The following is a 25,179-nucleotide window of genomic DNA, read 5'->3' on the forward strand; positions in this document are numbered from 1 at the left end:
TACATGTTTATACAAAACCATTAATAGAAAGTTGTTCAGGTAACTTTCTGAGTGTACATCAGCTAGAAATAATATTTGGCTGTTAGTGATGAAAAGCTCAAAATAGAGGCTTGAATCAACTGAAGGTTTTATTTTTCTCATAATAAAACTGACAATAATGTGGTCACCTTTATGATATCAAAGACCCAGGTCCCTTTTATCTTTCTGCTTACCTTGCCTTGGCAAATGCTTGCTGCTTCATGGTCACATGATGGCTGACCCACCTTAACCTTCAGGCAGAAAGAAGGGAAGAGATAAAGGGATAAAGCTACATTCCAGCTGAGTCAGTATCTCCTTCCCTTTTAAGACTCTCATGGAAACTTTCCTGTAACTTCTACTAACATCTCAATGCTAGACCAGAGCTGTACAACAGAACTTTCTGCAATGATGGAAATATTCCTTATCTGAACAATCCCAGATGTTAGCTACTAACCACCTAGTCAGCATGTAAAATGTGGCTAATGGAACTGAGAAAATAAACTTTTAATATTACTTAATTTTAATAAGTGTAAATTCATACACATATATGTATCTATCTTGTGGCTACCATATTGAACTGTGCAGGGCTAGACCTTAGTCACATGACTACCTCATCTGCAAGAAAAGCTGGAAAATGTAGGTTTGGAGCTGAGCACATTCCTACCTCCTACAAAATTGTGGTTTTCTTATTAAGGAAAACAAAGAGAAAAATGAATGTATGCTGGGCAAATAGCAGTCTCTGCAACAGAGGGGTAGCTGGATACTAACATTTCTTAAGCCCAGAGGAAAGGAGTTCTAATGGGTTTATCACAGCATGAGGAATGGTTTGTCTGGGAAGATATTAAGTAGTTGAAAAGCAGTATATTGAAGCTGGAGTTCAATTCAAATACTCTCTTTTTACAACAAGGAAACTGAGGCTCAGAGGGACCACTAAGAGGCCTTATTAATAGATAAATAGGATTATCTGCTGTGAAATAATATAGAGCTGATTTAGTGGTCTTTATAATATCACTCATGGTAAAATGTAAAATCTCAGAAAGAAAATGCCTTGTGCCCTTGGTTTTTAAAATACAGAAAAGAATAGCTAGAGAGATTTTGATGCCACCTATTGGTAGACAAAAGTATAAGGTGTCTTTTCATAGCATAGCTTGTTACTTAGTGGTAGAGGTACCACAGCTCATACGAGGTTTCCATATAAAAGAATGACAGTGGAAGATATAATCCCAGCATCAGCTTGAAATGTGTATTCATTGTCCTTTGACTCTTAGCATCTTACAAATGATTTCTTAGAGTGTTCCTCTCTGCTTTCCAGTAATACAACCTACCCCAGGCATATACAGAAACTCTAGAGGAAGACATATTAGTCAATTCTCATAAGCACCTAAAACAGAAAAAAAGAACAAAATTCGTGAGCTATAAATAACCCTGGGATGAAATTCAAGGTTCTTATTTGATCCACAGTCTCAAAAATAAATCCTGTTATTTACAGCAGTCCTCTTGACTAGTTGAGTATGTATCCATCCTACAGCTCAAAAGGAAAAAAAAAAAAAGAAAGAAATTCAATTTCAAAACAAAATGCTCACCCTGACTCATTCAGGGAAGGATCCAAGGTTTTTGATGCAGGGCACTGACTCTCTGCCTGTTGTTCCCCTTCATCATCTGCTACCCTTAAAAAATGGTATCAACTGCATTGGTAAGAATCCACATTTCTTTCCTTTTGTTCCCTGGCTCCATTCCAGCATTTCGCTCGTCACAGTGATGGGTGAGATGCCTTTCATATTGGCATAAGACACAGAACGGATGCCTCCCCTTATGTTATCAAACAGAGACTCGGCAAGTGAATCTACCCAGAGCTGGAGCTTCCTTTGCAGCTTGGGAACACCAGTGCCACCGTTCCTCTGGGTCTTGGCTTTAGATAATTTTGATCATGACTGTAGAACCCAGCAGCTCAGAATCCATGAAAAGGAGAGTTGGGAGGAGGTAAGTGGTACAGACAAGAAAATTTTGATGTTACAATTGTTGAGGGGACTCTGACTGGTGGGCAACTTGCTGTGGGGGCAGGGATTGAAAACATAGTTTACTAGCTGGTTATTAATTTCCATTTATACAGATGAGCTGTTGATTTCATATGAAGGGTGGCAGTAAATTCTGCTTTATGTGCCCCGCAAAGAGCCTCTTTGAATTTACCTTCAGCGTCATGCCTTGAGAAAAAATTCCAAGTTTCTGGCAAAAAGCTGCACATGTGTTCTGCATACTGGCATGCAGGCAACTGTTTGTTTCTAATTAGGGAGCTGAAGCCTGCTGGCAGAGGAAACCATATTTGTCATAAGTTGTAGCATTGTGTTTAGTTTGTGTGTCTATATTTTAACATGGAGGACCAAAGATAACCGTACTCTGGTATTTCCCCCCAACCCATGGATTTTGACTCTATAACTTCTGCTCTATGGTCCATGTATTAATCCTTTCTTAGTTTCCCCTTCAGAGCCTGCTTCAATTAACACTCCATGTTCTCCCATTAACTAATTGTGTTCCTTGCTCTGGTCATTGCAACCACCCAAACCCCAAGTTTTTTGTAGATGCAGTAAAACTTACTTAGGCACATTGTTATAAAAATTAAATGGAATGGTAGATTCCATTTAATTGCCTGACAGATTGCCTGAAAATAGCACATGCTCAGGACATCTTAATTCTTTTTCTCTCACCTATAAAATAAGATGCTTATGTTAAATGATCCCTAAGATATTTAAATTATTGTTAGTTTAACAAATGTTTATTGACTACCTGCTAAGTGACAGATACCTTTCTAGGCATTGGGATTATAATCATGAACAAGACAACAAACCAGTAATATCATCTACCTTCATGAAACTTAAATTTTAGAGAACACAATCAACATGCAGGGAAATGTATAATGACTTTTCTTTTTTTTTCCTCCTTTATCTTTGCAAGCTCAATCCAACTCAATCCTTAAGTTTATCGCTGAGACTACTTCTTAAGAAAATCTGGAAGGGATATTTTTTTACTTAATATTTTCATATTTAGTAAACATGTGCTGATTTTGCTTGCCCTGCAACCATCCCCCCCTTTCCTGGTAGGAGAACATTGAATATCCCTTGGAGAACCATCCCTGGCCTCACTCTCAGCTTGTATGGATCAAATGGGGCTCCATCCTGGCTCCAGGAGTGCTGCAGAGCATGTCGTATACTCCCAGACACTCTGGAAGCACTGGCCCATTGGTGTAATGTCATATGCCAAGGCCACAATGATTGGCTTGTGCATAACCACATGACCCAAGTTTTCCAATCAAAGCAAATTCAATGACTTATGTGGGAGTTTCAGTGCATAGGCAAGCTCCTTCAGATCCTTTCTAGGGTCTGTGTATACTGTTGTTCTATTTCAGAAGGGCTTGAGAGGTGACTGCAGGGAAGAAAATATTATTTTCATTCTTTCTAAGGGTTGCTTCTCTGCTTCTCAAAGATCTTCCTAATAGCTTCCACAGAACTGTTAATGAGGCTCCTGCTCCTTGTCCTATCATTTCTCCTTTTTTGGCCTTTGAAATTGAGAACTCTGCAGTTGGTGAAAAGCTTTTGGCTGATAAACCCCTCAACCTGAAGCTAAGCCTTGCCAAACAGTGACTTAACAGGATGGGTAGTAAAACCCTCCCATCTCCCTGTATCTTTGTTCGTTAGATTATAACACCCTCTATGCCATCCCAGTGTCATAAAAAGGCTTTTATGCACTTTATGGATTCTGAAGTTCAATTTGTGAGGCTGACAATACCTCTGTGTTTAGATAATTTAGTTGTCTACTTTACCTATGGTAGAAGAAACAATCAGAAACAGTGCACAGTATATTTCTTCATTTGTCTGAATTTCAATAAGTTTGGAACAGGAAAGCCATTCTGTCTTTTGGAAGTGATTTATAACATGTGGCAGTAGTTACCTGTTATATAAGACAGCATGTTTATGTCGATTTTTAAACATAAGCACTCTCTAAGCCTTTCCTTATCTTATTTGGGAGGTGGATATACTCAGGAAGACATTATGAGATAAAGAAAACACTCTTTGTCCGTTCATTTACTCATACATTTGCTAAAAAAATAAATAAAAAAAAATTACCAGGCTCCTGCCATGCACCAGGCACTGTTGTAGGCATTGAGGATACAGAACTCAGCAATACTTTCACCATTTCTGGTGACAGTTGAGAATTCATCCAAGAAGTTTTCTTGAATGCGTGCAAAAAAAAAAAAAGTATAACTCCCATTCTTCCCACCCCCTGATATTACTACTTTACCCTGGAGTGGAGATGGGGACCAAGCGCTTGGAGCACTGAATCTGGTCTCCCCCAGGAGTGCAGCGTGAGCAACAAAGGTAAGCAGGAAGCTTGGGCTGTGGGCGCGGCAGGACCATGGAGAGCGCCGCCGCCAAGACCAGGGCGGGGCCGGGACTCGCGTTCCCGGGGCAATGCTCGCCTCCGCCGGAACCCCCCAGGGGGCGCTCGCGCGGAGGTTTCCGAACTAGTGTCTCTCCGGGTGGCTGGGCGCATGGGTTTCGTCAGAAGGTGGAAATCTCTCTGTGAGAAGCTGCCATCTCCCCACCGCCACCCGCTCTCGTCCGCTTCTCCTCCTTCCTCCTTTCCTTCCTCGCGCTCTCCTCTGCACTCCCTCCCTCTTTCCCCGGGGCCCTCCTCTTTACTCTCTGAGTTAGCCGACAGCCGACCTGCCATCCCCAACATTTTCACCCTCTTCCCCCACCCCCATCGCCAAGGATGGAGCCAGGGTTTCCGGAGAGACCAAACTCTCCTCTCAGCATCTTTTCCGTCCGCTCTTGCTGAACTGGCCTCAGAGGGCGAGGTGGGAGGGCAGCGCGACCTCCCCCGACCCTTGCACCACTGCACAACTACACCACCAGCCGCCTTCACCCCAAAGCCGGATTTTGCATCCTGGGGGCGGGACAGACCTCGTCCCGGGCTGAATTCTCACTCTACTCTTCGAGCTTGGCACGCCCAGGTAAGTAAGTCAATGCTAACTCTGTATTCCTGTGTTCTCGGGGCGCTACGATCGCAAAGTCTGTCGGGGCTGCTGCGTAGCAAAACCAACTTTTGAGATGCACGGGTTTTCGCTCAGATTTGCCTGTTTATCGTTGCTGCTGTTGTCTTAAGGAGCACCTGCGAGCATTGTCTTTAATCTAAAGGAACTTTCATCCCATACGTCTGGCCTTCTGACATCCACCCAACTCGCCCAGGTGGGGTGGGGAGAATAGAGTGGGGAGGGAGATCGCGGAGGGGGACCACAGCGCACCGGGTGAGGGACAGGTCAGGGGAGCCCTGAAGCAGGGGTGGGGTTACGGTTTTAGAAATCGGGGAGGGGGAAAAGAGTCGTTGCCGAAGAAGTTGCAGCTTCCTCTCTGACAGTGAGAAAGCGGTGGACATTGTAGTGGCATCCAGGGGCTTGACTTAGCTGTGGTTGGATTCAGCCTCTCAACCTTCTCTCCCGCCCCTCCTTACAACGAGGTTCCAGTAGTATTTAGTTGCGTCCAGGGCTCTCTGGCTTAAAACTAATCAATAGGCTTGCAAGTGCCTTGATTCAGTTGGGTCTCTCGGCACTTCTTCCTCCGGGTTAAATAAAGCAGCCAGAGGGAAAGGGGCACTGGGGGGTGGGGCGGGACTGGAGGGGTCACTGAAGCTGAGCCACAGCTGATTAAAGAGCACCGACGCGCAAGGATTGCTAGGACTGAATCCAGGGGAGGCAATTAAGCGGTGGCCCGTGCCAAGTCAATTGAATGTTGATTACCATTCAGTGGGGAGCAGGCTGACCCTGATGAATACTCTAAGAAAAATGCAGTCCTCCTTCCTCTTGAAGTAGGTGGGCTTTAAACCTCCATTTCCCATTCTACCGTCCAGATCCGACCACGCCCCCGGGTGGCCTTGCAGGACTGGCTGCCAGTCCCAGAACTTGCCAGGCTCCAGGAAAAATCACAAGCTGCAGAGACGATGCCCGGGGCACGAACTTACGAAGGGCTGAACGCGTGGATTTGGGAAGTGCAGGGAGGGGAGATGAGTAGTGGGGGTGGGGTGGGGAAGGGAGAGTGCCCTGGGAAAAGTTTGCACGAGAAATATGAGAACCGCCCTGCTCCGTTTCCGTAGGATCTCAGTGCCTTTTAGAAAGAGATACCTCAGCACCTTTACATTCTGTGTTCCAAACTGTGTAAAACCAACTGTTCATCCTCTTGCTGCTTTGCCAGGGATTTAAAAAGCACTATTCTGGTTTTTCTTGGCTCAACTTGGTTTTCTGTTTCCTGAACAGCATTTTTGAGCTGTTCAAGGTACTTTAACATGTTCTCCTTAAACTGAATTTAAAAAAAAAAAAAAAGAAGGGGAAAGAAAAAGAAAAACAAAACCAAAAACAAACCCAGAACGACTTTAACGTCAAATAAAGTATTCTTTTTTCCCTACTCTTCTCTTCTACTCCTTTTTTAACAATTTCTATTCTCAAAGGTGTTTGTGTTTTATTTTTTGCTGTATATCAAAACAAACTAAAAAAAAAAACCCAAACAAAATAAGATTCCCTAAACTTTCCTAGAACATAGGTGTTTTGAATTTATGGCAATGTTTTGTGGTTAGTATACACTGGTTAAACCGCTTGGTGTATCCTTCCAAAAGCTAGGGGCAAGCCAGGGCAAATATCTTTATTTTATTTGATGCCCTTCAAGTTTAGGAAAGTCTCATTTCTTTTTATCAACCAGAAGATAAGACAGAGCTCAGCATGGCTGTGACTGTGATTAGGTAACTTCTGATATTTTCATTTCCCTTACTGAGCTGCTGCTTCTAGGTTGAACTCATTTTTTATTTGCCTGCCCATTTTTTAAAAAGAGGAGGGACAAAGTCACCCTAGTAGATCAGGGCTCTGAGTTCAGTAGGACAAAGGTTCTTACATGTAGAGAGGTGGATAAAAATAGAGGGAGGGTCGGAAAATACAGCTAAGACACCTGTGTTAATAATTCACACTAATAAAGGCCAACATTTTCTCATTTATCTCTGAAGGGAAGGTTCTGATGGTTTCACAGGATCAAATTCAAACCACATCAGAAGTAGGTGATTCCCTGTGAGTGTTACATAAAAGGATATATTGGTCCATAGCAGCAGTGGATGTTTTGAATGGCTGGGTGAGAAGAGCTTGGCTGTAATGGAACCAAAGGTTTACTTATGTGTTATCATGTGAAAACTCCCATGGCCATCAAACCTATGCCTTTCCTGTGAGTGGTCGGCCTCATTTTTATTCTTTCAGACACTGGGCCAACATATGTGAGTGAGAGCAGGCAAGCACAGAGGGGGTATAGTGAGTTTCCCAGCATTAGATAACCAGTTTACTAGAATTTCTAAATATTTCTTTAAAAATAATTGCTCTAAGGTTTGTGAGTTGTTTCTTAATTGTAAAAAAGGCTTTCAAAGACTTCCTGTTTATCTCCAGGTCTCTAGTGACAACATGGTATTTTGCTTGTATTATTGGTTTGTCTTGAGGGGACTCTGCTTTTAGAGGTTTTATTCGAAAGGTCTTTGTTCTAAAGTATTTCTTGATCTACATGTAGACTTCTGATTAAAACTACCTCATACCAGTTAGTAGGAAGCAAAGATATTATCTGTTTACAGAGAAGTTTTATATGGTATTCCAAAAAAATAGAAGAAAGCTTTGATTCTTTTCATCATCAGATGGGATTTGAGTCCATTATCATGACTGAAAACCTTAAGCTTATACTGACTATAAGAAATAATCACAGAGGAAAAAAAATGTGTTCAGGGTGGAATCTTTATTCTCATCTGCATTTGAATCTTTTCGAACTCAACTGGATGCATCGATAAGGTTTGCACCAGTCCTTCCTCTGTCTTCACTTTGAAAACTCCCTAAAATATAGCATCCTGGACCATCATGGCCACTTTTACCTACACAAATAAAGAATTTTTCCATTTTGAGGTAACATGTTGGAAGTAAGCAGTCAATGTTGTGTGTAATCAATGTCCTACACTTTCAGAGAAGTCTGAATCCAGAACAAAGAAAGAGTTCTCTGATGATATCAACCTGGCTGATTGAGTACAAGTCTCTATACTAGTGTGGGAAAAAAAACTTCTTATGTGTCTTTGCATTTTTTAATCAGAGATGTGAAAAGTAGATCTGTATTCTATGTGTTTTGAAAAGAAAAGGGCTAATTTTGTTTTCTATATTTGTTCTCTCCATTTTTGTCTTGTTAATATTTTAAAACAAAGCAAAAACTCCTGTGGATCCATGCAGTAACCCAAAGTCATATTTCCTTGGCAACAGTATCCAGTTCACTGGAGTTACAAAATATCAGGACAGAAAATTTTAAATGCATTCAAAATAAAATGTCACATGGTTCAAGACCATTCTTTGGTGCATTAAAACTGACCTCCCAGCATATAATAATAGAGTTGCCTTTCTCCTGATTGAATGTAGATGGTAAAGAACAGTGTACAGATTTTAATTCTTTCTAGCATGTCCTCCAAAATCTTACAATGCTTTCTTTTGAGGGAAGCATGTTATGAAAATCATCTAGGCTGGGGTTACAGATCCATCCTTTGGGTGAGGTATTTATGTGAAGGTTGATGGTAAGTCCAAAATTGAGCTCAATAAATGGGTTAGGTAGGATGCATTATGTTTTCTGTACTATTTGAAATAGACAATCTATAGTAAGGCTTTAATTAGCATTAAACTAAATCAGTGAATATCTGCTAAATCTTGTGACTGCTTAATAAAAACATAGTAGTACCTACATATCCTTTCAGTCTTTTTTGTACTAAAAATCTCAGTTATGTGGGAGCTTTCTGTTTGCTCTATGAACTAGTAAATATATGTGATATATACTATATATTTTTCCCTAAATTGGCACATCCTGGGAAGCCCTTTATTTGTCTGCTGTGTTCTTTGGAAAGCCTCTTGAGAACCACTAGCTTTTAGCTCAGTAAATATTGGAGGCCTAAAGGCAAGCCTTGAAAAGAAGAAAATGATAAGGATGCCTTCTTTGGGAAGGTTTATTCTAGTCCTGTGACTTTAGTACACTCCACAGAGTGGGGGAGCCCATTGAAGCTGATCTGTGAGCTTCTTCTCCAAACTGTGAACAGCAACTTTATCACTTTGAATCTATGACTCTTGGAACTGCAAGAGAGCTTGAGGATAATCTATTGATTCTAACTACTTAATTTGACAGATGTGGAAACTAAACCTCAGAGAGATGAGACTTGCTCAAAATCAGGAGACTTATTCAATAACCCTCTGATCACTCCCCTCATAAAGAGACTCAAGTTCCCTGGCTATAATAACTGTAGTGGCGCCAACCTATGGTGCCATGTGTATCAATAATCTTTATTAGTATGAGTTGGGGATGACGGGGGGAGTCGTCTCCCACCTCCATTGGAATGTTTGGAGGAGCAGGCTTGGACTTATTACATCGGTCTCTCTTGGAGCCAATACAATATTTACCCAATAGATGTGATTAAATTTGTACAAAATCATTGTCTGCAGCCATCTCTGTTAATGTGCATGTTCTGTGAAGAATTGCTCATGCATAGTCTTAACTTCCTATTTTAAATGTCACTATTGAGTTAATAAAGAAAGAGATTTTATGAGTGTTTACAGTTCCAGGAACTCACAAGGGAATCCTTTATTCTGTTTTAAATTAAAGCTCCATTTAAAAAGGACAAACTTTCCTAAATGTTGCTTTTACATCTCTGGCTCAGAATATAATACTTCTAACTTCGTTTTTCTTATTACTTAGAATACTAGAGACATTTCTCCCTGGAAACATCAGGGGAAAATACAGTATTTCAGGCTAACCCTAGAATCCTTCTTAGGTGTGAGATGTATTATTGACCGATAGAGCTTCTTCCTTATCCCAGAGATCTCAAACCCCTGTAGGGCAATTTATTTTGCCTTGAGGGAGAAGAGGATCAAAATTAGGCCGGCAGGGGTCCAAGGCGGGGGAAGCCCAGGGTGAGTCTGGAAGCACTGGCTAGAGAGAGTTGGCGTTAGAAGAGTCGGACAGCCGCTAGAGGGCGCCGGAGCACCGGCGGAGCTCACCTCCGGGACAGTGAGCTGGGCTTCCAGGCTAAGGGCTGGGGTTTGTGCAACCCCGGGCACTGATTACCCAGGTACTTGAGGTATTTGGTCTTCCCAGGCGCATCTGACCCTCCAGCCCAGATTGCCTTGCTGCAAAGAGGGGACAAAACGTTTCTCCCTCAGCATCCGGTGAGGCTCTTGTGGTGCCTAGGTAGGTTGCTCAGTGTCTGGGCAGCCGGAACCCCGCCAGCCAGGCCTGCTTGGGGTCTGAGCGCCCTTGTTTCTTCACACTCCGGTCTGCTATCAGGACTCTTATCCGGGGATACCTGGTTTGAATCTTGGGCGTACGGTTTTCAAGCTACAGGCCTTTGGGGGCGGGCATCACTTAACCCGAGTCAGTGTTAGCACCTGGAAAACGGTGCTAATCATGGTTGTGCACGTGAAGTGTTTAAAGGCGTCTGGCATTTTAGTGCTAGTTCCTGTGTGCTTTCACTTGGGAGTGCTCCCAAAACTCCATCCTTTCCTCTCTATCTGGGCCTCTTCCCCGTCTCCTTCGCCCCTTTTCCCTCAGCAGAAGGGTCTCGTTTTTATCCATCTGTTGAATAATAATTGGCCACAGTGTTTACGCCTAAAAGCTACGTTAGGCGCTGGGGATAAATGTGAAGTTCTTATCCTTGAAGTCACAGATTTGAGGGGCAGACAGGCTCGTGGGAAAAAAAAAAATGTTAAAAGCCGCGGTAGTATGAGACGAGAGATGAACGAATGATGCAGGGTACGAGAAAAAGGAGCCATTTGCGTTGTCTTAAAGAACAAATGATATGTGCACACATGGAAGTAACATTCATCAGGCAGGTGGGAGGGGAGGAGGGGATGGGTAAATTCACACCTAATGGGTGCGGTGTGCACTGTCTCCGGGATGGGCACCTTGTATAATAGCTCTGACTCGAGCAGTGCAAAGGCTATATATGTAACCTCAACGCTTGTAGCGCTGTTAATATTCTGAAATAATAATAATAATAATAAAGTGGTCCTTTACAAGTCCTGTTGCACTCAGGTATTTTTTCATTTTCCTGTATTTCAAGGAACCAGGTAATTGTGAGGCAGAAGGAGGTGGGGTGGTGTGTCATTAAGCAGGCACTTTATATAATTTTTAACAGTGCTAATAAAGATTCTTAAATCAACTTGTACCACTTACCTTTATGTATTAATTGTATCAATATCATAATAAGATCAATGCCTAAATCATTGGCTTAATCCATTTAAATGGGAAAATGATTTTGAAGGGACTGCAGTAGAAATACAATAACCACCACCAAGAACCCTTACCACTAAACGATGGGCCTGAAACAAACTAAATAAGAATTGTGTTTTTAAAATATCGAAAGGTGTATTGAATACAAATATCAATAAAAGTGAAAAATAATGAGGGCAGTAGAGTGGCCAAAAGCAATGGCTTTATCCTTATTGTTAAAATGACCCCAAATAGCTTTTAATTGGTGTGTAGACACTGGAGTTGCAGGATGCCTGATTTGGAACGGTTGACTCAACAGGCAACTTAGAGACAGCAATCCCAGTGAAAAAACGGAAAAGGAAAGGATGTTTGTGCCAGCATTGTACTGATGTGAAGCCAGGGATGGGCACCCTGGATCGTGTGTGGAGATGTTATCTGGCCAGGTAGACTGCGGAGCCCCTGAGAAGCCATGGTCTGTTGCTTTTGCTTGGTGCCCCTTAAATTCTAGACTTGGTTGATTGTGAATCATATTTGAAGAAAGTAATGATAAGAGGAAAGAGGTGGAAATAGTTGATTTGTGGGGACAGCTAATAACACTCATCATAGTTCCTGGCCTGATTTAATTTTAAAGAGACAGGAAAGCGAATGCTTCTTACAGAATCAAAGAATGTGAGAGCTGGGCAAATCCCATAAAATTAGGCACACCCCTCCCATTGTCTACGTGAGGAAACAGAGGCCCAGCAAGCTGGTTGGTGGTCGAGTTATGGCAAGGATAGAGGCTTCCTCAGTCCTGGTCCTATGTTCTTCTGTGGCCCATGCCTCACCCCTCTCTCCTCTCCACTGTGTGCCTCTTGAGGGCAGGACTATCTCTGTTTTGTTCACAGCTGAACCCAAAACAGTACCTAGTAATTACTCAGAAAATTTTGCTTGATTGAATGAACTAGGCTTGTTTCTTTCTTCCTCACTCTTATTCAGGAAATGTGCCAAGAAATCACTGGGTTGTGATGCAGTTTGATAAAGGCAAATGTATGTTCAGTTTTATTATGATAAGGGCTTAAGCTTTGAAAGTAAACAGACTTGGCTCTGCCACTCAGTGGCTGTTTGGCTTTGGTCAAATCACTAAACCTCTCTGTGCCTTATTTCCTCATTTGTAAAAATGAGGACAGAACTATGTAAGGTATTAATAGAAGAGGACTTGTCTGCCATAGGTGTGCACTAAGTGTTGTTTTTTTTCTTACTTCCCCACCTCTGTTCTCTGTTCTTCCTGAGAGGATTTAAAGGGGGATATAATATTTTTTAAAAAGTAACTTTAATTTATTTCAGATAACACACATTTATCTTGCAGAAAAAAATAAAATTATTTAATTATATAAGCATAAACACATACACAATCACTAAAAATGCATATTCTATGGGTTAGATATTATTAGGCCCATTTTAAAAATAATTTAGTTGACGTCAAAGCACTAGCAACTGGGGAGGAAGAAGAGCCAAATCTAAGGAGCCCCCACCCCAATTCTAAGACCAGGGCACTGTTCTCAAATCCATGCTTCATGGGATCTTTGTTTCTTAGGTTCAGATCCTTTAAGTTGAAGTTAATGACTTTTTTTCATACCCTCTCATGGCTTGGCTGTGTTCTGGCACCTGTAACACAGGTATATGTGGATGTACCCACAGCCCTAGCAGTTACAAGCTCTTCTGAGCAGCAGCTGTATGTTGCTCATCTTGATATGATTCCAGAAACCCTAGAAAATTTTGGTATGTAGGCTAATCCTTCTGTCATCTGTGTGCATGTCCATTCCCTTAGCACATATCCTGCATCCAGGCCAAGCAAGCATTTATCTTACTCAAATTCTACTCTATACCCTTTCTAATTTGTTAAAAATACTCTTAACATATTTTGATTGCTTGCTATATGTTATGTAATCTAAATTAATGTGTGAAGTTGTACAGATATACTACTGCACACAGTTGCATCAATATCTGTAATATAATATATGTTGTACTTGAAAAATTTATGGGTTTTTTTTTGCAAGGATTATTTTGAATATGTGTGAATTTTGCCTTATGCATTGACCTTGAATCATAGCCCTCACCTCAGATGTACTCCATTACATTTGTAAGACTATACTCTGTGTTGTACATAGGTAGGTAGGATTGTTTATTGGTGAAGGACACAAATTTTGAGTCAGGCATTCCCTGAGTCAGGTTTGAATCCCAGCTCTGCTTAACTTGTTGAAGCTCAGTTTCCACAGATATAAAATGAGAATAATGATGGAGAGCTGTGAAGCTTATTGGCACTTGTAAATTACTCAAATTACAACTATTATTGGCTGGTGACATCTCTCAAAGGTTAGAGGCTTATGAGTAATTAATTATACTTATGGTAGTGGTTTGCTGTGTTGCAGGGGAGTTGTGAAAATTAGGAGTGTGTTTATAAAGGGATTGTAGAAATCAGCTACAAAATGTATGCTTTCCACAGCTACCAACACAACCATTTACCTTCCTTCCCTCCCCTCCATCTCTCTTTGTTCCCACCCACAAATTTTATGCCCAGCCACTAAAGATGACTCTAGCTATATGGTAGGGTTTCTCTAAGGTAAAACTTTCTCTCTTTTGGATGGTTCCAGCTTTATTTCAAATGCAAGGTGTGTTTAGCACTCCCCCCAGCTATACAGCCAGAATGTAAAAACAATCATTCCATCTTGCAAGGCCAGTAATAGACATTCATTGTATTTGACTTTATGTATCCCCTACCTTTGTCTAAAAAAGAACTTAGGTGGCCAGAAATAAACAATGTACTGGGCACTCTCTCTGCTATGAAAGTCCAAAATGTCACTAGCATAAAATATTATTTTCTCGGAATCCAGAAACCCATGCATGTTTTCAAGCCACAGTTCTTAATCTTGAGCACGAATCAAAATCTTCTTCAGGACTTGTTAAAACCCAGAGTAATAGAACCCACCTCTGGAGTTTTTAAATAAATCAGTCTAGGGTAGGAGTTCGATAATTTGATTTCTAGTCATCTAGGTGATTCCAATGCTGTTGGTTTGGAGACCTCACTTTGAGAACCAATGCCTTAAGTGTTTAGACAAGCCATGTGTTTTCTTCCTGCGTAGTACAGCTGAGAGCAGCATTAGTGGTAAAGAAAGGGATCTGGCATTTATTGAGCACCTGTGACATTTACCATGTGCCAAGTACCTTATCCATCACTTTATACATGTTATCCTATTTAAGCCTCACAACCACCCTGTCAATCAGTTCATGATGATGATTGAGACCCTATCACGCATCATCCAATGTGTTGTGCTAGACTCTGGGAATATGGAACGAACAAGATAGACACAATCCTGACCTTCTAAATATGTTTTGGGGAGGAAAACATGCTTAAGTAAATAATTTAAGAGTGGTTAGCCTGATCCATAGAAAATGGAAGACCAGAGAAGCTAAGGCTACAGTTACACAGCAAGTGGGAGACAGAGGAGAAAAAACAAACTTAAAAACCATTTTACTCCAAACTATACAATCCTTACCCTAAAACAAGGTCCTAAAACTTTTGGTGTCAGGACTCCTTTATACTCTTAAAAATTACTGAAGATCCCAAAGAGCTTTTGTCCATGTGTGTTAAATATATCCATATTTACTGTACTGGACATAAAACAAATTCACCCTTTGAGAACTGCTGTACTAAACCATACAGCAAATAGTAACATTGTCCCTAGATTCTGGACCCTAATTTATTTTGATGACTTTTATAACCATCAAAAATGAGGAACTTCTCCTCCTAAACATTTGGTTTTTTTTAAACATGAGGGCCTCTTTTAAGCCTCAGCCTGTAGTTCTAGTAATAGTGATTTCCTAAAGAAAAGGCTGACTTGCTTTGGAATTGTTTTTTAAATTATATATATATAAAATTTTATAAATTACATATAATTTATAATATATAATTTTATAAATTATATAAATTTATATATAATGTTCTAAATTATATATATGGGAAATATATATGTCTTGTAATATATATAAGAAAAGCAAAAGTTTAAAGTGTCAATCATGGACCAAATTGAAATGTGGCAGCTTTATTATGCATTGAAGGATCTCAATCTTAGCTGAGGACATTTAAAAAGATAACAGCTCATAGAAGTTTGTGAGGAGTGTTGCGTTTGAGTTCCTCCGGGGACATGCCACTGCGAGGGAAGTCCAAGGAAGCGGGCAGAGGGACCACTTCTGTTGCTTTATTACAGCAAGAGAAGTAGATGAATGATTGACTCCGGTGCTTGAGGCTTTCCTAGAACGTTAGCAACTGAGTCGCGTTTAATCGCGGGTTAATGACTGAGATATGGCCCTTTCCCATCATTTTTATTCGTTATCTAATGGGAAGGAGAAGTTCTAGTAGATATTTTCCTTTGGTGTGTAATGGTCCGAGGTTGTTTAGACAATTTGATGCTCTGACTCTAAATGCTTTATAGCGTCGTTAAGTTTTACTGTCTAAAATCAACCAAATCGGAGCTGACATAACGCAGCGTGGTTCTCAATCGGTGATCAGTGAATCCGAATCTCCTTTTATTTTTACAGAAACAAGGGAACAAAGGGGGATGGTGCAGCAAGGTTAGTGCGGTTATTTTGAGGTATTAATAGCAGATCCTTGGATGAGAAGTGAGGAGAGAGAGAGAGTCACACAGTCATCCGTCTGTTTGGTCCTTTTGACACCAAACATCTGGATCACTGGTTCACTGAACAACTTTTAAAATTTTATCCAGATGTTTAATGTCACAGAGGCACAAGCTATCACTAAAACAAGCAAACCAAAAAGGGAAGAAGCTCGATCATTTGTCATCTTCAGCTGAAGCTGAAAGTGACCGTGGAGCATCTCTGCCGGTGGACTTTGGGCAGCATGGATTCCTTTCCGCGGCACCTTTGTGCAGAGGAAGTGCATTGCTGGAGAGAGCCACTTGCAGGAAGATCCAAGCATAAGTGATTGTACCGGGATGTCATATCTCCTTTTTATGTCACATCAAACGGGAGTCTGTGATCCGTCGTCCCACGAGGGGCCACCTCCTGGGAACTTTTTAGCCAAGTTTCTTATGCTGTTTTTAAGTTGTGAGCTTCTTCCCAGAATTCTCAAATTCTGACCAGTGGTCTCACGTGAACATATGCATTCTCACTCTAAATGATGACCTGTGTTGGTTTCACATATTGCTAGGGTTGCTTTTAAGAACCCCTTTTCTTTAAATCAGGCACAGAGAGAATAGGTATAGGTGGGTCCTCCTGTTCCTTACCCACCCATCCCTGCCCAGGCAATGGGCTCAGAGAAGACCAGACATGCTCTCTCTGACCCTACATGTCTGCCCTGTGTTTGGCTTGCCAGCCAAGCTAAGCAGCCCAGAAATAGGCTTGCTGCCTCCAGCAGGAATGGTTGAGAGTTACCTTCTGTGGGGAAGGAATGATGGGACCCTGACTACTCTCACGGAAGACCATCTTCCCTAAGTTGGAGGGAAGGGATGATATTCAATGAGGAAGGCTTAGTGCTTGGTTGCTTAGATGGCAACTCCTGTCTGTCTTTGCTTGGATGGTCAGGAACAGTTCTATTTATGATTTTCATTCCCTTCTTGTGTTATATGAGTAATTCCAATATTTGGTTACAGTGGTCACTCTGTAAGCTCCTTGTTTTGTGATTTATTTTTTGCCTTTATCCATGTATTTTTTAACTTCTATGAATCTAAAGGAGATTTGAGGTAAAGTAAGATCTGATTAAGGCAAACTTCAGATCTGCAGCCCCAAAAGGTCATTGTCAAATGAAATCCAACAGAGTAGGGATCAGCAAACTACAGTCCATGGGCCAATTCCAGCATGTAGATTTTTTTGTGAAAAAGGTTTTATAGGAACACAATCACACCTGTTATTGCATATAGCTTCTTTCACACTTCAATGGCACCAATAAATAGTTTCAACAGAGACCATCTGACCTGCAAAGCCTACTGTCTGGCTCTTGATAGAAAGTTTGCTAACCTCTGCACTTGGGGCATTTTCTATTTGGCCACCTCTAGATAGGAATCATACATAGGCTTAAAAAAACCCAGGGGGATATTTTTCTGAAATAGGGACTATGGGCCAAACAGCTAAGTGGTGGAACTTTGTTGCTATGCATTGTGAGGGTCTTACACACAGCAGCTACTTGCAGCATGAATGACTGTATATTTCTAGATGGATGACTTATGGTGTGGGCTCCATTTCCACATTTATAAAATCAAGGTGTCTTATTTAATCTCTAAGGATCCTTCTTGCACAGCCAATCTACATAATGTTAGCAAAAGAGGAGGTGAGACAAACAGAAACACCCTTCTTGCCTCTGTGCCCCGGTGTGCCAAAGTGACAGCCACAGTCTCTTGAGTTATCATCAGTGAAATTCATTTAGCATCAGCTGGAATTATTAGGCAGGTACAAAAAGCATGACTATCTGCTGCCACAGTGTTATAAAGTGTCTTACCTGGAGAGAAACAAGGGGATTTAGGAAGGGAGAGCATCAGAATTATGCTGGATGCTTGTTCAGAGTTGGTTTTTGGAGATGGGGTTGAAGAGCACATTGTTTATTACTTGTATGCAGCTGCTTTTGAGATTGTTTTCAAGTGTGTGGGTATGTTCCAGATGTGCAGGGCTGGGGTTAACAGCACCCTGTAACCACCTACTGTGAGTGTGCCTAAGGTTCCTTCACTTGCGTACCAACATCGTACATGGAGATCACACTTCCACTAGTTTGCCAAATTACTGTGTAGGGAGGTGGAGAGCTCTGGATGGATTTCTTGGTAGGCGATGGAGCAGGGACAGGTGATGGCGATCACCTGGCTCTTATTGTCCTCCACCCCCAGAGGAGAAATATGAGACATGTGGTCCTGGGAGAAAGGCTCTTGCTCTGCGGTGTGATCTGTGTAGCTGGCTCCCAGTTCAAAGCCTGTGCTGTGCCCCACTATAGGAACTGGGGTTCTCACTGCCCCCTTTCCTGAGGAGACAGTCAGGATTTCCATCTGCTCAGCCCCACAGCTTTGACCACGGGGTTATCATTTATTAATTCAGACATTTGGGAGGGAGACACGCTGGCTCTGCTGCGATGCGAGCAGAGCCCCAACCTCAGCCTCCGCATCAGAATCCCAGGCTGCACCCAGAGTTCTCCTCTCGGGCATTGCAGCCTCCAGAGTGCTGGGGTTTGGACGGAGCAGCCCTGCCTGCCTCCCGTCTGCGGTAAGTAACTTACTCACTGTGGCAGGAGGGACAGCTGAGAGCAGGCAGGCTGTAGGGGCTGAGGAGGGAGAAAACCCCCTCATGAGCTCTTGGCTTCCACGTGCAGGGCTGAGACAATTTTTTTTTTCCATTTGGGAAGAGAAGAGTAGGAGGAATAGGTTGGGGCTGACACCAGCATGATACAGTTCATGCCATGTTCTGGCTCCCGTATCTTTGAGCTCCAACTTGGAACTGGTTTACTTTAAGTTAGAGAGCCGTGGTGGTGGTGAGAATGTGCTTAATGAAGTCTCACAAGTTTAAATAGCCTTCCCTAGCAGACACAGCTATAGAGCTGGTGGGTACAGACAGAGAGACAGACAGGCGGGCACAACGGCATGTTGCATGAATAGACTTTGGTCCTCCCGGTTGAGAGAACAGCATTGATTCCTTTCTAGGCTTTTTGTTTCTAAGAGCTTCTGATTCTTATTAGAACTTTTGAAAACCATCAGTCAATAAAAAAAAAAAAAAAAAGCAGAGGGATTACTTTTTGTTTTGATCTGCTAATCAAAAGCATAAGTTCGACTAATGTTACACTTCAGTGAAGTGGCAACACTGAGTCAAGGGAGAGCTTTATGGCAAATTTTCCCGAAGGCTGAGTTTGCTATTGGTTGCCTTTACCATTCTTTTTTAAAAGTTAGTGGACAAACCACAAGAATGTGATTGTAAATCTTTCCTTATTCCTTATATGTCCCGATAGTGTATATCTTTATCTTCATTCATCAAATTTATTTTTCAGATGTAGTATGTCACAGATTAATGCAATATTGTAACTACTACCTTGAATCAAAGTTATTTAAACTTTTGATCTAAAATAACAGCTGTATGAATATGTCTGCTACTCACCATAGAGGGCTTAGAAGATTTCACGTGCAATCAAGATAAAGTCTTAGAGTAGAAGTTCCTTTTAGTAAGAGATGGGACCATTTCTGCAGCTTGCAAATGAAGATGCTACTATTTGGTCTTACAAAATTGGACATAATTTAAGACTTAGACATACTTTCTCGCTTGCCTTATTTGTAAATGTTGACGCTGGCATTGAGAATCTCAGAGCTTTTCCTATTTTCTTGTTTCACAACTCCTTGAGGAACATGCAAAAGGAAAGGTAATAAAGGAAAATCTTTTCAAGATAAAACATGATTCATAGAGGTGACAGCCGTGCCATATGTGAACAGTGATTAACAGCTGCAGAGTCTGCAAACGGCTTCTTAAAAATAAAGTGATAAAGCAGATTTTTTCATTATTTCATGTTTCGGTGCTTGCTCAAGTGCATCGCCCTGGTTTTTCTAGGCTTCTGTTTTATTCTGTAGCAATAGAATCACTCTTCATGTCCCAGCAGTGCTATATTGGGGCTTGCTTAAAATATTTCACATACATCCCTTGTTATTGTTTTAGTGATATTTTCAATTTTATGACAATGATGTGGTATATTAAAACCATAACCTCTTTTAAAGCTGCTCATTTTATTCCTGTAGAGCGAGTTTGGGTGGGCAGATGTGAGAGCATGCTCAAGGCTTGCCCATTGAGAGCTGGCTTATTTTAATTTAGAGAGTCACGATGGTGGTAAGAATGTGCTTAATGAAGTGTTGCAAGTTTAAATGGCTTCCCCAGCAGACACAGGCTGAACCACTGGTGGGCACAGACAGACAGACGGAAATAAGGGATGCTAGGGGAAGAAAATCTCTACTTCAAAATTAGTTGTCCTTTTCACAAAATAAATTAATTCTAGTAAATGCATTTTCATGAAATTCAGTTGTGTCTAACAAACTAACCAATCACTCTTTTCCTGATTAGTAAGCACCTGATGATTTGCTTTGCTTCTCCTCAGGGTACAGGGTGGTAGTTCTAAAATCTTGTCAGATCACAATTCCCTTGGAGAATCTACTGAAAACTATGGGCTCTCTCACCTGAAAATCAAACACACACACACACACACACACACACACACACACACACACACACAGGTCTGCATCCAATTTCAGGGGTTTATGGACCTCCTGAAGCAGAGACCTTCTTCTTTTCCCATGAAGAACTCCTTCATTGTCTCATCAATAGATATATTCTCCATGACAAACTTAAAGAAAAATATGTACATTAACATTCATGATGTAGTGGCATGTCTGTTAGAGAGAAAAGGGGACAGACAGTAGGGGTGAGGTTGTCTTTTTGAGGGTTACCAGAAAGAGCTGTGCATTTGCTGGGATTTGGTCGCCCCACCTTCCTGTGTTGTCTGGAACTCTGAGTTGAGCGCCTGGGTCTTCATGGGTGGGTGGAGGATGGGGAGCACCTCAGGGAGTTGGCAGGGTGAGAGGCATGGCTGCGTGCCAGTGAGTATCCTCAAAGGCACTCCGCTGGCCCCCATCACTTGGAGCCTCTGAGCCCTGATTCCCTGATGGGCTGCCCAGGAAGCAGTGGGCTGAGCGTGTCATGTGATGCCTTGAACTAATAAGGAGAGAAGGCTTCCCACTGCAACTCCTGGTGGAGGGCCAGTGGCACCCCAGACTTTTGCCCAAACGTCCTCCAGAGCTCCGCACCCTGAGTCATGAAACAGCTTTTCTGGGGCTGACTTCTGCGGATTGGTGGTGCTGTACTGGCAGGAGATGGTGGGTGCTGGCCAGTGAGGCACCAGATCGGCATTGGAAGTGGTGCACACACAGCTGTGTGCAGGTGTGTCAGCGAGCCTGGAACTAGGTGCTGGCTGCACTGGAAGGCACCAAGAGCTATTTTGGAAATAGAAAGGGAAAAAGTATAAAAATGGAAGATCCAGAAGCACAAGGGTAAGCTATGTCCTCTATTCCGTCCTTTCTCCCTTTTTCCATACTTCCTCCTCTTCTTTCCTTCCCCTACCCTTTTTTCCCTTTCCTCCCATTTTTCTTTCTCTCCTTTTTTTCTTCCATTCTTCTCTCCTTCCTCCCTCACTTTACTCCTTTTTATCATTTCCTTTAGTCTTTTCTTCCTTCCCTTCATCCATTCTTTCTTTCCTTACCTCCTTTCTTCAATTCAATAGACATTCTTAGTTGTCTACCGGGTGCTGTTTGTTCTTAGCTTGCATGGGATTTTGATTCCCTCTCCTTCACAACGGGTCTGCCTTCATGCTACCCAGGGAAATTTTTGTCCTGCATTACAATTCTCCAATGCCTTCTTCCTTCCTTACCTGTCTTATTTAATCAAGTAATCAGTCAGCATGTATTGAACACCTACCATGTACAACTTACTGTCTTAAAGAGAAGAGATAAAATGATGAACTTCACTCTGAAGAAGGCTAAAATTATATTTAGGCATTGAGGCACACATATGTGGAAAGCCAGATAATAGTGTAATATTTGCATCGATGTTGCAAAACAAGAACGTGAGATGATGCAAGACAGTGTAAACATTATTGCTAGATGAGTGGGATAAGAATCATTTTGAATTCTGAGAATGGAGCCATATTTTGTGGGACAAGTGGGTTTGGGAAGGTCTTATCACCTTCCCAAATGAATGTAAACTAGGTTTCCAAATAGAATTTTAATATTCAGAGGGGAGAGAAAATTGTAATCCAGGAATGGATGTAAGTAAAAGCTCAGTGATACTGGTCTTTATTTTTGTTACCTTCGTTTTCCAAGGGCAGGGGAACCTGTTTGCCTCTCTCAGGGCTCCTTTGAGTTCTCCTCTCCTTCTGCGCACTGCCATCTCCTCCCTGGTTTCCCCCAATGCCATTTCTCTTCAGCTGATGATGGGCTGGGGGAGTTGTCTAGTCTATCTCAGACCCTAGTGCATCAGTAGACTGGTCATTTTATGTCACAGGTAAAAAGCTATGTGCAGTGGAAAGAGAGAGTGTTGGAGGGTAATTCGCCGCTTGGTGGCTGAAATTTCAACTTTTCAATTTTGTCAGATCTTGAGTAAGCCAAAACACTGCTCTTAGGCTAGAGGTCTGACATGCTGGAGATCTGGGAGAGCCTGAAGTCAAGGATTTGGGTTGGAATTCCTAGTCTGACTGGTCCAATATGGTTGAGTCCAATCCAGGCTGTAATACCTGGCAGCCCGTTGGATTTTTGTTCTCTTTTTACTGCAGCAGCTCGGGGTTGACAGGATCTTAGAAGTTATCTTGTCTTTTATATTTTCCAACTCTATAGATCAGGAAAACTCTCCTGTTTCCTTGCCGTTTAATATGTACATTTAACCTGGGTGGATGTTTTCATAGTTAATGTGTGGTATAAGCAGAAATTAATTTAAATTATGTAGTTTTAATATCCCGAATTCACAGAAGAATATCTTATTTTAGATGCCCGAGAGGCCCCGATCTGGGTCTTTTGTAGAAGCGACTTGAATAAAATCCAGCTGAGACACTGTGTTGTCAGCCTAGCCATAAAAGTTAAAGATTCTGAGTTTATTCCCTCCGAAGCTGGCATTTCTCCGAAATTGTTCCATCCGATTCTTCTGGTGGCTTAGCCTCATCGGGAGCATTTCTTGGGAGAGAGAGGCAGGTGGTTGGGGTCCCCTGTGCTTGTGGCCTTTGGATTTGTACCCTTAAGTAAAGAAAATAATCCCATTATCAAATATTTGCTGGCTGCTTAAGATATAAATGTAGTCGTTGGTACATTTTGATTGATTATTGAAAAGTTCACATTCTGACATCATACTATATGTTAGAAGTGTGTTTGGGGTGGGTACGTAGGGGAGTGTGTGCTTGGGGGGTTAGAGTGAAGGATTCCTTTTCCTTCGAAAAGGAATGGAGGGGATTCCTTTTCACAGGGGATGGTTAGAGTTTTCCTTCCCTTCCTTTATCAGGTGAAATCTGGTTGAAAGTGTTGTCTTCCAGCAGAAAGGAAGGGAGGAGATGTGCGTGCTGGTACATACAAGCCTTGCTGTATGCTATCCAAGAATGGTATTGTCAAAAGGCAATTTTGAGATTATTTTATTCAACTCCCTAGGTTATAAATAAGAAAAACCTAAGCCCAGAGATATGCAGTAATTTGAACCAAAGTGATACAGCAGATTAAAGATAAGCCAGGATCAGAGTATAGGTCCTGAAATAACTAGATGCGGAGAATCTTTGCACCCTATTATGAAAATATATTAGACAAAGAATGCAATGGTAAACAATTTAAACATTTGAGCAGCAGAACAAATCAAACAGTTTTGCTTTATATTTCACTGGGAGTGATTTAACAGAATTTTGAAGAAAAGTGTTCAAAATAGGAGATAAAATTGCTTTTAAGAATACAGAGAGCTTATAAAAATATATATGTGTTTAAAAAATATTCTTGGTACAAAAAAAAGTCAGACTTGCTGCACACTACATTCTCATAGCATCTCCACTTTGGAGATGTCCACTTGCTCAAAAACTATTAAGTAACTGTGAATGTCAGAAGCCAGGAACATAGTATATTAAAAGACAATAGAAGTACAATCTTCCCCATAGACCATGGAATGTAATTAGACTACATTTGCTATTCCCAGATGTCAATGTAAGATTAAAATTGCTTGTGAACTTAAAACATTTTAAGAAAAAAATAAAGAAAAATGGAAATACTCTGGATATTGAGGAAGGAAAAACCTAGTGGTCTAATGAATACAGTCGTAATTTCTAGCATAAGCTTGATTGTGACTTTTCCTCTTGCTCATCTGCCCCTGGCCCTCACCTCAGTCATTAGGAAATTCAGTATGCCTGTCTCAGCCCTTCCCAGGAGCAGGATCTGCTGCAGGAGGCAAGAGAGAGGAGAGGAAGGGGCTGGCCCTGGGGCCATGTCCTCTGCCCCTGGCCCATTGGAAGGCTCTGAGAGGGCGCACAATTCCCGGCTGTAGTAGACTCCCACCGCCTTCCCGCCTGAGGCTGTTGCAGAGGGGCTTTCTTTACAGAGCTGCAGACGTGTCTTCCAGTGGCACCCAATAGCAGCGCCACTCTGGCTCCCCTTTAGGAGCCGTCTAGACGATATGACGTTCCCCACCTTGGGAGAGAGTGGAGCAGGATGAATTTACGAGCAATTACGCACAATTTGGCTTAGCTTCAACTCAGACCATGCTTTGTTTTCCATCTCTGAGAGTCACTACTGGCATTAACCCCAAATCAATAAATATTTGATCCCCTATATTGATTGGCTTATTGGAAGCAGTATTATGCACAAGAGCCCAGGCTCTGGAGCTAGGATACTTCAGTTCAAATACTGGCTCTACCAGTTGTACCTGCATGATCTTGGGCAAGTTAATTTAACCTCTTTATGCCCCAGTGCCATTATTTGCCAATATGGAATAATAATAATAATAATAATAATGATAATTCCTAACTCATAGGTTATCATGAGGTTATTAAATGAGAAGAAACTTTGTTGAGAGTTCTTATGACAAAAAAATGAGGAATCTTAAAATACTTTGAAGAATGCCTAGCATAGAATAATTGTTTCCCAATTGCTAGCAATTATTGTATTACTTTAACCTATACAGACACTAGGCAAGAATGTAACAATACTAAGAAGTGCAAAATTTCATCCTTACCTTGGAAGAATTGTGGTCTAATCTGAGAAACTGAACATTTTTGAGTTTTGAAGAAGGAAGTTGGTCTTGTGCCCTGATATCTAACAAAGGATGACTTGTGAGGTCTGAGGATGTGTCA

General features: G+C 41.6%; 1 protein-coding gene across 2 annotated transcripts in view; it reads left to right on the forward strand.

Moving 5' to 3' along the window:
- Nucleotides 1-1,633: 1,633 nt before the first annotated feature.
- The window catches only part of CPNE4 (copine 4), a 448,003-nt gene continuing 424,457 nt past the window's right edge, over nucleotides 1,634-25,179 (forward strand). Inside the window, exon 1 of one of the 2 annotated variants that reach the window (XM_012766878.2) lies at nucleotides 1,634-1,998. In XM_012766878.2, the coding sequence (XP_012622332.2) occupies nucleotides 1,946-1,998 (53 nt within the window). In that variant the 5' untranslated portion in view covers nucleotides 1,634-1,945. Of the gene's footprint in view, nucleotides 1,999-4,544; nucleotides 5,027-25,179 lie in introns of those variants that run through there. The other variant, XM_076005366.1, reaches the window with a different exon arrangement.

Source organism: Microcebus murinus, chromosome 1, assembly GCF_040939455.1.
Source record: "Microcebus murinus isolate Inina chromosome 1, M.murinus_Inina_mat1.0, whole genome shotgun sequence".
NCBI classification, from domain to species: Eukaryota; Metazoa; Chordata; class Mammalia; order Primates; family Cheirogaleidae; genus Microcebus; species Microcebus murinus.